Source organism: Rhamphochromis sp. 'chilingali' (genome assembly GCF_963969265.1).
Source record: "Rhamphochromis sp. 'chilingali' genome assembly, chromosome: 22".
Lineage (NCBI taxonomy): Eukaryota > Metazoa > Chordata > Actinopteri > Cichliformes > Cichlidae > Rhamphochromis > Rhamphochromis sp. 'chilingali'.
This window is the reverse complement of record NC_137950.1, coordinates 117,303-131,083: the sequence shown is the minus strand read 5'-3', so window position 1 is coordinate 131,083 and position 13,781 is coordinate 117,303. Positions and strand designations below refer to the sequence as shown.

The 13,781-nt window shown below is 43.5% G+C and overlaps 1 protein-coding gene across 2 annotated transcripts in view; it reads right to left on the bottom strand.

Annotated features, from left to right (window-relative positions):
• Positions 1-13,266, bottom strand: part of LOC308390777 (signal transducer and activator of transcription 5B-like) — a 54,644-nt gene extending 41,378 nt beyond the window's left edge. The window contains exons 1-4 of one of the 2 annotated variants that reach the window (XM_080873048.1): positions 13,095-13,266; positions 6,536-6,670; positions 6,118-6,274; positions 813-902 (exon numbers count right to left, since the gene is read on the bottom strand). In XM_080873048.1, coding sequence (XP_080729174.1) covers positions 813-902; positions 6,118-6,274; positions 6,536-6,663 — 375 coding nt within the window. In that variant the 5' untranslated portion in view covers positions 6,664-6,670; positions 13,095-13,266. The remainder of the gene's footprint in view (positions 1-812; positions 903-6,117; positions 6,275-6,535; positions 6,671-13,094) is intronic. The other variant, XM_080873049.1, reaches the window with a different exon arrangement.
• Between the last annotated feature and the right edge of the window lie 515 nt (positions 13,267-13,781).

Here is a 13,781-nt window from a genome sequence, read left to right as displayed (position 1 = left end):
ACACCTTCTGTGTACGACAATAACTAAAGGCAACTGAATATGAACACCTGCAAGGAAGACACTATGAGTGGGGTGAGTAGGATGTGGGATGGCGTGCTTTCTGGTGAAACTGTATGTACCAACTACAAACCTTTCCCCAGAAATTTGCTATTTATTTATTTTGCATGAAATATAATGCAGTCAGTATGATGCTATTGTTTATTGCTCTACATATTAGCTTAATGTTACTCCTGCAGAATAAGTGCACATACAGATGTTTCTGCACTCTGTCCTCCGCTGTATTTTTGTTTGGGGACGTATGCTTCAAACTGAAAACACCTTTTTAATCGGATCAATCGACCCCTGGACTGTCAAGTTTTCATATCACAGTCAAACTGTCTGCACATGTATCATTCTGCTCTGTCTTTTGCCGTGATTTCCATCTTGAACATACTGATGACCAAAACAAAGCGAGAAGCGCTTTCACATATTATTAGTTGGCAACTGAACTGTGCATTAACCTGGTAACTTCAAACATGCTGGTTTAAAGACTGAGGTTAGGCACTCCACACTGTGAGCTTCTCCCGTCCTCCTGCTCCCTCTGGGCTCCACCGTGGTTATCAACCTGCCCCTATATCTAGAACAAATGGGGATACGTATCCTCTTACTACTCAGGAGGACTTGTTTCTTCTTGTGCTCCGAGTTGTTGGTATATGCAGCCTAGCAAGCTGCAACAGGCCAGATAGACAAAAGCTGTAGCTGTTATGTATGGTTCCTAACCTACCCACAACCCTGATTCCTGCAGTATTAACGCAGCAATTTCTTCGACTTACATTTGTAGCTTCTTGAACGAGCCTCTGCTCTGACTGCAGGATGTGTTTAATGCAGCGGACCAGTTCCAGAGGACAACGGTCGTAGGTGCTCTACAAAACAGACACACACTTAATCACATCAGGATGCAACGTTCTTTATGTGTAGTTGATTCATGCCTTTGCTTATATTAAAGTAATACAGGCTTGATTTTTGACATTATCGTTTAAATATTTTATATGCATGAAAGATCCAAAATCTTTTAACTACACATTAAAAACCCACCAAAAACAAAAAACTCCAGACACAGAGTTAAGCATACAAACTCAACAAACTAATGCCAGTTCAACCTCTTCAACCCTCCATGGTCGTGGCAGATAGCTGCCCTTCCCTGGGCCTGGCTCTGCTGGAGGACAGGTCAGAGTGCTTTCTCAGACTGTGTGACTGATTAGTTTTCTCCTGTTGGGTCTTTACCTAACAGCATAAAGCCTCTTTATGTGGTCATTGATGTAATTTAATGTTATATGCATAAACCCAAACTGAGTTTATTACAATAGTTATTATACACATCTTTCATTCTGAGAACACATGCAAGGCTTCTTTGAATTAACTGGTTTGACAAAACCTGACGCTCGAGTCAGAGATAACAGGATAACAGGTGTCACAACTTTTTCTGCTTCAGCTTGTATATGAGCTCACATGACGAGCAAATGCAGCACACACACACACACACACACACACACACACATATATAGTGCTATCAAAGTCTTCATAATCTACAGTGATGATATCAAAAGATTCAAAGACTCTGGAGAAATCTCTGTGTGCAAGGGTCAAGGTAGAAACTCAATATTGAATTGAATTTCAGAAGTAGTCGTAGAAGTAGTAGCAGACACTCTGCTGTCTTGTCTGGGCCAAAGTTCATTTAAAATGGACTGAGGCAAAGTGGGAAACTGTTCTGAGGTCAGCCAAAATGAAATTTGACGTTCTTACTGACAAACGCGGCTGCAGCGTCGTCCGGACTAAACAGGAAAGACACCAGCTAGCTTGTTATTTGTGCTCAGTTCAAAAGCCTGCATCTCTTAAATGGAGGTAAAGTTATTCTCTATTAATCAGTGATGAAAAGTATGTACGGGTATATACAGATACTACCATCCAGACAATGTGGGGTCAAGGGTATAACTGACCATTTTGACTATTTCACCTTTAAAAACTGTTTACATTAAGATGCAGCCTCTGTGGTTTTTGCACAACTATTTGCAGATCAATCAGGAATCGCTCCTGTCAAGACAGAAGCACATCACATGTCTGACAAACACGAGGGCGCATCACTCCTGTGTCTACCTGAAGGAAGCGTTTACACTGCAGTCTGCTTTTGTCGTATTATTGTGTTGACACACAAAAATGACTACACAACATTCCAAACGTGCCAAATGTCTTAAATTTCTAAAATCTCAAAACTTGCTGCTGATATTGCCACTCTTACTTTTGCCATCGCTCCCACAACTTCTCCCTTTTTCTCAGTAACCAAATGCTTCGTGACGTGGTGCATTTTTCCACCAATAGGAAAGGGACAGCGTCCACAGTATAAAGCATTAACACTAGCGAGCCATGGTACTGATTATGTTGAGGACGTTTGTATATGTTCAGATAACTCCATCATCAGCTGTTTTTAGGTCATTCTTTCTAATACTTCCTGAAAATGAAGTGCAAGCTCAGGAATAACAGTTTTGACAGACCGTAGAACATCGAGCAGTCATCAGAGACACGGACAACTGAGCATGATGAGACTTGTACACAGAGATAAAACCACAGCTGTACTGAAAATTGTGAGGAGGTGAAGAAGAAGAAGGTCTTTACTTTTATTCAGGTCATGCTTTTGATTATTTTAAAGGCTGTTCCTGGAACTTCCTGACCACAATTCATATATAGTCTCCAAGAAGGCTTTGGAACCTAAAACTAAAGCAGCTGTTGTTCTTACCAATTTCATAAAGATGCTGTATTGTAGTAAGAAATATACACATTGTAACTTAAGATGTAAGAAGCCAGAAAACAGTCAGTGTGCACTTAAACACAATCATCTATTAAACATCAGAACATCCATCCATCTTCATCCACTTTATCCGAGACCGGGTCGCGGGGGCAGCAGCCTAAGCAAAGAGGCCCAGACCTCCCTCTCCCCAGCCACCTCCTCCAGCTTATCCGGGGGAACACCAAGGCGTTCCCAGGCCAGCCGAGAGATATTATCTCTCCAGCGTGTCCTGGGTCTGCCCCGGGGCCTCCTCCCGGTGGGACATGCCTGGAACACCTCACCCAGGAGGCGCCCAGGGGGCATCCTTGTCAGATGCCCGAACCACCTCAGCTGGCTCCTTTCGATGTGGAGCAGCAGCTGCTCTACTCTGAGCCCCTCCCGGATGGCCGAACTTCTCACCCTATCTCTAAGGGAGAGGCCAGCCACCCTTCGGAGGAAGCTCATTTCTGCCGCTTGTATCCGCGATCTCGTTCTTTCGGTCACTACCCACAGCTCGTGGCCATAGGTGAGGGTAGGGACGTAGATCGACCGGTAAATTGAGAGCTTCGCTTTTACACTCAGCTCCCTCTTCACCACGACGGACCGGTGCAGCGTCCGCATTACTGCAGCTGGAGCCCCAATCCGTCTGTCGATCTCCGGCTCCCTTCTCCCATCACTCGAGAACAAGACCCCGAGATACTTGAACTCCTCCACTTGGGGCAGGAACTCATCCCCGACCCGGAGTGGGCACTCCACCCTTTTCCGGCTGAGAACCATGGCCTCAGATTTGGAGGTGCTGATCCTCATTCCCGCTGCTTCACACTCGGCTGCGAACCGTTCCAGTGCGAGCTGGAGGCCCTCACCCGATGAAGCCAACAGAACCACATCATCCGCAAAAATCAGAGATGAGATTCTGAGGCCACCAAAGTGAAAGCCCTCTGCCACTTCGCTGCGCCTAGAAATCCTGTCCATAAAAATTATGAACAGAACCGGAGACAAAGGGCAGCCCTGGCGGAGCCCATCACCCACCGGGAACGAGTCCGACTTATTGCCGGCAATGCGAACCAAGCTCTTGCAACGGTTGTATAGGGATCGAATGGCCCGTAGCAATGGGCCAGACACCCAATACTCCCGCAACACCTCCCACAGGACACCCCAAGGGACACGGTCGAATGCCTTCTCCAAGTCCACAAAACACATGTAGACTGGTTGGGCAAACTCCCATGCACCCTCAAGTATCCTCGAGAGGATAAAGAGCTGGTCCAGTGTTCCGCGACCAGGACGAAAACCGCATTGTTCCTCCTGCATCCGAGGTTCGACTAGCGGACAAACTCTCCTTTCCAGCACCCTGGCATAGACTTTTCCAGGGAGGCTGAGGAGTGTGATCCCCCTGTAGTTGGAACACACCCTCCGGTCCCCCTTCTTAAAGATGGGGACCACCACCCCGGTCTGCCAGTCCACAGGTACTGCCCCTGATCTCCACGCAACATTGCAGAGGCGTGTCAACCAGGACAGCCCTACAACTCGGGGCGGACCTCATCAACACCAGGGGCTCTGCCACCAAGGAGTTGTTTAACTGCCTCAGTGACCTCACCCCCGGAAATTGGCAGGTCATTCCCCTCATCCCCAGACTCTGCTTCCTCCTCGGAAGACGTGTCAGTGGGATTAAGGAGGTCCTCGAAGTATTCCTTCCGCCGCATAACAATTTTCTCAGTCGACGTCAGCAGCGCTCCACCAGCACTATACACAGTGCAGGTAGAGCACCGCTTTCCCCTCCTGAGACGCCTGGCGGTTTGCCAGAATCTCTTCGAGGCAGTCCGAAAGTCTTTTTCCATGGCCTCTCCGAACTCCTCCCACACCCGAGTTTTTGCTTCAGCCACTGCCCCAGCCGCATTCCGCTTGGCCTGTCGATACCTGTCGGCTGCCTCCGGAGTCCCACAGGCTAACCAAGCCCGATAGGACTCCTTCTTCAGCCTGGTGGCTCCCTTCACCTCTGGTGTCCACCATTTGGTTCGGGGATTACCACCACGGCAGGCACCAACCACCTTGCGGCCGCAGCTCAATGCAGCAGCTTCGGCAATGGAGACGCTGAACATGGTCCATTCAGACTCAATGTCCCCAGTCTCCCTCGGAATGCTGTTGAAGCTCTGCCGGAGGTGTGCGTTGAAGATCTCGCGGACTGGGGCCTCTGCTAGACGTTCCCAGCACACCCTCACTACGCGTTTAGGTGCACCAGGTCTGTCCAGCGTCCTCCCCCGCCACCTGATCCAACTCACCACCAGGTGGTGATCAGTTGACAGCTCAGCCCCTCTCTTTACCCGAGTGTCCAGAACATATGGTCGCAGGACTGGTGATACGATTACAAAATCGATCATCGACCTACGGCCTAGAGCATCCTGGTGCCACGTGCACTTATGGACACTCTTATGTTCGAACCGGGTGTTCGTTATGGCCAAACTGTGATTAGCACAGAAGTCCAATAACAAAGCACCGCTTGGGTTCACGCCCCTCCAGGTCTCGCTGTCGTTACCCACGTGAGCATTGAAGTCTCCCAGCAGGACAACAGAGTCTCCAGGTGGAGCACCTTCCAGCACCCCCCCCAGGGACTCTAAGAAGGCTGGGTACTCCGAACTGCCACTCGGCGCATAAGCGCAGATGACAGTCAGGACCCGTTCCCCGACCCTAAGGCGCAGAGAACAAACCCTCTCGTCCACCGGGAAAAACCCCAACGTACCGGCAGCAAGCCGAGGGGATATTAGAATACCCACCCCAGCCCGCCGCCTCTCACCAGGGGCAACTCCAGACTGAGACAGAGTCCAGCCCCTCTCCAGGAGACTGGTTCTAGAGCCCAAGCCATGCGTAGAGGTGAGCCCGACTATATCTAGCCGGTACCTCTCAACCTCACGCACTAACTCAGGCTCCTTCCCCACCAGAGAGGTGACATTCCATGTCCCTATTGCCAGTCTTGGCAGCCGGGGGTCAGTCCGCCAGGGCCTCCGCTCCTGGCCGCCACCCGGCACACATCAGAACATTAGATTAACATTAATGAAAAAAGACAAACCGACAGGAAAGAAGCTAAATGTTCTGCAACCCAAACACACATGTAGACAAGAAAATCTGAGGGCTTCTCCTCAGCCGTATTAGAAAAGACTGAAGTTTAATAAACACGACCCAGGGTCTAGATCTGAGCTGTGGAGATGTGCTTGTATAAAAACTAAACAACATCAGCACAAGTTTACACAAAATATATGAGGGAAATGTTGGGACAAAGGTTCCAGTAGTAACACACCATCATTTTTCTTGTAGCCAACACGTACCTTTAGCTGGCTAGCATAGTGACCTAGCTTGATCTTGAGCAGAAAGCCGTCCTCTCCTCCCTGGACCTGGGCTTTCTTTTGGAGCTCGGCCACCAGATTATCCAACAGACGCTTGGCTTTGGTTTCCTCTGCTGGGTTATCCAACTCCACTGAGTCCCTGTGAACGGTACCATTGTTTTTAAACTGTTAATAGAATGCACAGCCTTCACCAACACCACTCACTGATCCAGGTCTGGTTTGTTATATAAACACACACAGAAACACACTGATTACAGTTAGTTTTTATTTATTTATTTACTGAGTATCGTGTGTGTGACCCTATTTTATGTACATGACATTGGTTAATATTGCCGTTTTAAATGTGCCATCTAAATAAAGTTGGGCAGGACTGGAAAGAGACTGGTGTAATTCTGCATACCAGAGTTGGCTTTCAATCCACTGGGCCAGGTAGTGCCGCACCTCAATGGGGAAGTGCTGGCCGTACAAGGCCTGCATCTGGTGCAAGGCATCACCCTGCAGCTGCTGGGCCTGGATCCACATTGCCATGGTTATCCTGTGAATCCAGGAACACAGGAGGAAAAAAGGCCAGGTCAGCAGATTAGACAGAGTGAAAAGAACAGCAATTAGCAACTAGAAAAAGTTGCATTTCCTGCGAAAATGCAGTGTGAATGCCGTGTAGTGGAATCTGCTGAAAACAGCTGAAAAGCAGAATTATCTGCTGAAAAGAGGTGTAGAAGCAGAAATGCTTGCTGAAGATGGCTGTATGTGAAAGGGTACAATGAAGAGTGTCAAGAAAGCAGATTACATGCAAGCAGGGAAGATGTGCAGCATCTGTCACATGTAGGACTCGAACCCTTGCTACCAGATCTCACGGCAGCTGCGCATCCGACTGCGCCAAACCAGTTCTGGTCTCAACCAAAGACATGATGAGAGAAAAAAAATGTGCACTGTGCAGAAGAAGCTAAATTATGCTGAAAAGAGGTGAAAATGCTGAATGTTCAGCAAAAAGATGAGATAAGGAACCTGAAAATCGTGTTGAAAAGAGCAGAAGAGACTAAATATTGTGCTAAAAAGAGGTGAAAAAAAGCTAAAAATTGTTCTGAAAAGAGGTGAACCAGCAGAATTTTTTTGCTGAAAAGAGGTAAAGAACCTGAAGTTTGTGCTGAGAACAGTTGAAGAAGCTGGAACTTTTGAAAATTTTGCTAAAAAGAGGTGAAAAAGCTGAAAAATGTGTGGAAAAGAGTTTAAACAGTTGAAGTGTTAACTGATAATGTGGTCCCATTCAGCAAAATGGGCCAAAAAAATGGCATAAAAAGCTTAATATCTCAAAAAGTATAAAAGTTATGAGCACCAAAAGATATAGCAGGCATTAGCAGAAGGAGCAGAACAGTTTAAAGTTTGAATGGTGAATATCGGCTGAAAACTGAGGGAGGAGTTAACCAGCAAAGGTTGGAACAACTAGAATATGGTAGAAGAACAAAGAACTAGAAAAAGTTGCATTTCCTGCGAAAACTGCTGTGTGAATGCCGTGTAGTGGAATCTGAAAACAGCAGAAGGAGAACCTGCTGAAAAAACACTGTGTAGAAGCTGGAGTCTTTGCTGAAAATGGCTGTCTTTGAAAGGGTACACCAAGCAGCGTCAATAAAGCAGAGTACATGCAAGCAGGGAAGATGTGCAGCAAATGTCACATGTAGGATTCGAACCTTTGCCACCAAATCTCACGGCGGCTGCTCAACCCATTGAGCCAAACCAGTTCTAGTCTCAAACAAAGATATGATGAGAGAAAAAATGTGCACTGTGCGGAAGAAGCTAAATGGTGCTCAGAAGAGGTGAAGAAGCAGAATGTTCAGCAAAAAAAGAGATGAAGAACCTGAAAATTATACTGAAAAGAGAAGAAGAGGCTGAGATTTCTGCTGAAAAGAGGTGAAGTTGTTGAACTTTATGCTGAATAGAGGTGAAGAAGCTGAAAACTGCTGAAAAGAGAAGAAGTGACTGAAATTTGTGCTGAAAAAGAGTTGAACATTTAAACTTTCGGCTGTAAAGAGCTCAAGGAAATCAAACTTCTGAAAAGAGCTGAAGAAACTGAAAAGAGGTAAAGAATCTGACGTTTGTGCTGATATTAGCTGAATAATCTGGAATTTGTGCTGAAAAGAGGTGAAAACACTGAAAATTATGCTGAAAAGTGGTGAAGAAGCTGACATTCTCGTTGAAAAGATCTGAAAAGGTTGAACTATTAACTGAAAAAAATGTTGCCATAAGCGGGATTTGAACCCCGGCCTCCCACTCTGAGAACAGCTGCTCATCTCACTGAGCTAAAACATGGCTCAGCCCGGGAAGCAAAACTGGTGATCACGGCATTCACACAATAATGACAGAAGAGGACCGGGCGAGCAACACTAGGCAAACAATATCAGCTGATGCCATATGACAGATACGTTACTGATTTTCACACAATGAAATGCAAAAAATATATCCTACAAATAATATGAGTTAAGTCCATAAGTTGGACAATAATACATTCCATGTTATTTTGCCTCTGTACACTGTAGCAGTGGACTTTAAATCAAACAATTATGACGTGACTCAAGTGCAGACTGAAAGACTGCACTTGAGTCACTCAAGGGGGTTTGACAAAAGTATTTTTATAAGAGTTCCAACTTCCAGAGGATAAAAAGTAAAACGCTTTGACAAACAAGCACGCTAATACTGAAGATGAGGTTCATTACTTGGGTGAACAAGCAGTCAGTGACTACCCTAAGCCCCATGGACATCAAGTGCTTAGTCTCTGAGATGCTCTGTCAGGCCTGCAGCCACTTCCAGTCTGTGCTTGTCTGTAGGTCTCTCTGCCCTCACTTTGGACCACAGTAACTGAAAAGTATGCGCTACTGGGTTGAGATCAGGTGGCTGACTTGGCCATGGGAGAATATCACATTTCTTAGACACCCTTACGTTGCTGTTGTGGTATGCTTTGCTATGCTTATCCATTTGCATTATACAAGTAATCTAGTAGCATCCACCCTTCCTGTTCTTGAGTGTAACCAGTGGTTTGCACCTTGTTGTAAATGTTCTGTATTCACATTCATGCCAGTGTCTAGACCTGGGTGATAAAACCAAATAATTATTCAGAAAACATGGTCAATATATATAGTCAATAGAGCCCATCCCATCCCTATTTTGACAGACAACATGAAAGCCCAACGACAATAGTGCTGCACAAATCATTCATGTGTTTGAAGTAGAATTGGAGCCCTGTGAGAGTGGAGGAGGAGCAACCGGCAGCTAATGTTCCTAATGTTTGGGCTGCTACACAGTGGTATGTTAGGACTGAAGTTTGTTTCCCCAAAGCCAGGTAACGCCGTTATAAGACAAGAATCGCAAACATCGGCTTTATGCAGCTCATTAAAGTAACTGACCTGCGTAGCTCTGTGATCATTAACATTTCTCTCACTGGGCTTTTCCCCACACACATGGAGGCTAGAGACGCTGCTGAACAGCTGTTTTCACTACAACATTGGATCCATATGAGAGTCTCACTGCCCACGTCATTAACCACACTTTATGTTCTCTCTGTTCCCCTTGGAGAATAACTGGAGTTAGAGCAGGGCGATATGGCCAAAAATATTTATCATGATATATATTTGAAAATTTGCGATAACGATATAACTGACGATATAATTGATGCGAGACAAAATACAACTCCACAACATTACTAGCGCAAAAAGACAACCTTCCATTTATTTTTACTTAAACAAGAAGCTGGTTTTTATGTACATTAAAGCTTTATAAAAATTTAACAGTGCAAATGCAAATTCCTTGCTGAAAGTTTAACCAAAAGGCATTTCCAGTAGAAATGGGCTGACATATCCTGAGCATAACCATGTATAATATCCACTGAAGTTAAAAAGAGGTGCTTTGCAACATTAAACTGCAGTGTGCAGTACGTATTTTTCGGACCATAAGGTGCACGGGATTATAAGGCACATTAAGCGAAACAAAGCAGTCAGATAAATCAAACTTTATTAAACTCATTCTTCTTGCTTCCTCCACTTCTGTACCATTGATTTATTAATGAATGAATTCTGCTCTATTCCCATGTTGTTGCAGTATATTAATGACTAACCTTGTATTGTGGATGGATTATCTCAGTTGTTCTCCTGACTGAAGTTTGGTCCGTTTACAGCATCCTGCCATGCGATTGCATTTGTCTCTAACTATTAGGAACTTTAACGTTAACTTTTATAAGTGGAAAAGTGTTAGTGTTCGTCCTCCAGCTTCACTGTTTATGTTATGCTAACATAGCTGTGTCGCTAGCGATCAGGTAGCACATCATTATATACCAGCTAGCCCAACTTCAGTAACCCTACAAACGTCACTGCTGTTTAGTTTCCTGTCTTCATTTATGTTGGAAGTGATAGCAGAGCTGTACGTTTGATTTTTTTCAGAAATCTCTCAGTCAGAACATGCTATATCATGCTTAGGTAACTAGCGAAACTAGCGAGCTAACTTCCGCTAGCTTCCTGCTAACTTCTAACTCTGTTAAATGTAATAACTTTTGTTTTCATGGATGCCTGGAAGTTAAACTTCATAGTTACACCTGGTAAAGCAGCAATGCTGATCGTTTTATTAAAGATGAAAGAATTTAGACAGTTTTTAACTCTCAGTGATGCTGCAGTGTTGTTTGACCTGAAGTCAAATATACGGAGTTTAGGACCCAGATTACTCCCAGATTTAAGAGCATCTTAGTCCGACAAATACGACAATAACGACGGCCGCTTGCATGTTCTGCAAAAAAATGTGCTTTGTCGTGTATCTGACGGACAAACACCAAACCAGTTCCACATCACGGAAGTTGCACCATTTTTACAAACCAATTCTGGTTCATCTGTTTCACTCAACAATCGGCCATGTGCGTATGAAAACAAAGGCACTGCGTATGCGCGTTTTACTCATATTCTATCGCGATATTTCATTTTCCTATCGTTGCCTAACATTATACCGGTATTACCGTGAACGGTATAATATGGCCCAGCCCTAACTGGAGTGTCTGTTTTGTTTATGTTTAAAGAGTTATTGATCTTCTACTGAGGAGACAAAATATGTTCTTTTTCCTCCTTTATCTATTTGTGGAATTGTTCCCCAGCAACTTCAAACTAGCTGTTTTTACACCAAAAACAATACACTATCAGATTTTTTGTTTAATAGCTACTTTATTTTATTGGAACAGACCAAAATACTCCGTTTTCCGGTTCATTGGTGTTCTTCTGAAACACATGAAACTTTTGCCTAATCACAATAAATAATTTTGTTTATTATACATACACCGCTGTTATTTATTTAAAATACAGTAGTAATACATTACAGTTGATTTATGTATGTTCATGTTCAACCTCTGACAGAAAATAAATAATGTTTAAACCAAAATTAATCTTAGATCTTCCCATCTCAGGAGTAAAAAGGGACCTTTAAGTGTGACGGAAATGATGATTTTTTTTTTTTAATGTATTAAAAAAAAAAATACATGATGATTTTCCACACAGGCCTTCCAGGCCATTCGCTGAGGTGCCAAATACATTTATTTTTTTTAAGAATTTACCAGATCGCTGATTTGGCCACTCTTAAAGTTTTATCTGCCTTTCTCATAGGTTTATCTGTTCTTCATTCTCCCTAATGATGGGCTCCTTCACTTGCACTGACAAATGTTTGGACTTCAAATTAAAAGTACCAATGTAAAGATACGAAAAGCAAGTTCAAAAGTGCATTCAACTCCAGATATGGGTTACCTTATATAGCGACCAAATGAAGGTGTTGTGTCAAAAAGTGATCTACTGCCAAAAAATGATTCCCGGTAAGTGACTGCCCATATTTAAACTGCTAAAAATATTTTGTTGGCCTACAACATATGAAATATGTGTCAAATGTATCCCTCATGAATGATATGAAGTAGGCACAATCAGTTTTTGGCAGACTGGCTTTTATACATCCTTTATTTACTCAGTTAAAAAAAATAAAAGTCTCATTGACATTAAAAATGACTTTTTCCAAGGTAGGTCTGTCAGAAATTGCAACAAATATAACAATACTTCTCTAAAGATATTTTAGATGGCCAAATGTATAATATGGGTGAAATAATACACAAAAACACTTAAAGAACAGGTAATTTTTCAATTTTATATATAACTACTTTGTAAATCCTGTTTACTTAAGTCTACTTACCAACATAAGTAAAGACATCACACATGGAAAAAAAAACGTTGGAAATCAGTTTTTGGCACAACAAAGGAACAGGCCTTATCTGACCATGAAACTGCTAATCAGACAGTTTTTATGAGCTATGCAGATGAGCTGTTAACAACTCTGGGGCATGCATTCCCGAAAAATAAGTAAAAACTACGATTCCAATTTTCCTCAAAGAAAATGACAACATTAAAAAAGAAAAACATCTTTGATGTAAACAATATGAGCTCACACCCCCAAATCAGTCTGACTGGAACTTTCTAAGAAACATATGACTAATTTATCACTGAGGCATTGCCTTGTATTACCAACCAATGTGACGTGGACGACAAGATAATGAACCAAAGCGTGTGTTTAAAAAATAAAAACAAGAGTCAAACTGAGCGGAGAACAGCGGTGGTATCGACAGAGCCATATGTTTACATCCTTGGCACTTGACTAGCGAGCGGAACAGGGAAGTTTAACAGATAGCTTAGCTTGCTAACTTAAGTGTACATTCAAAGCGGCTCGCTGAAGCCTGAAACCGTAAATATGGCGCGAGTGTTGCTGAACAGATGCGACTATAGTGAATGAAAAGGTGTTGAGTTTACGTTGGCTTCGTTATTTCGGTGTGGCCAACGCTCTATTACTTTAGCAGGCTAGAAAAGGTAAGCTACTAGCTAGCAAAGTAGGGAAGCTTGCAGCTCCACCAAAACTTCGCTCTCATGCGCTACAAGTAGTTAACTGCTCCGACTATAACTCACCTTTTACAAGACTGCAGCACTCCTTACCGCAGCACCATTTAAAACAGCGGACAACACACACTGAAAACTTTTCAACCGTACGCAGGTTGGCTGACATACATGTCACATCGCCAAATTACGTTACTTGATCACCTTCTGCTTTCTGGTAAAGCAGCAGTTGTTGACCCGTATAATAAACGAATACGCATTTAAAACAACTTCCGGTGTCGTATTTCAAAATAAGAAAGTCCATAGTAATAAGTCTAATAAAAATTTCAGATTTCATTGTATTTCCTGCTGTAGTTTATCATTAATTAAACAATTTGTTTTAAGCCTAAATACAGCTACAACATTCATCATTTCCGGTTGTATTTACGCTAACTTCAAACATATTTGCCAACTCCTGCCATTTCCAAGAACAGTCCCACCTGCATCCCGCACGCGGTTAGGTACAAACACGGCTGCGCGAGCCTTAAAAATGGTTTTAAGGATTAAATCTGTAAACGGAAAAGAGGAAGGCGGCACTTTGGGGCAGTGGTGTGAATGTGCGTTAATATTCACCTTTATTTATTTCACCTACAATTTAAGGTGAGCTAATTGTACATAAATACCTCTTATAAGAAAGCTGCAGTTAGTCTATTAGTTCCATTACCGAGACTGGGACATGATATACAGAACATAAACAATCCTTGTTAGCCAGTAAGCTGA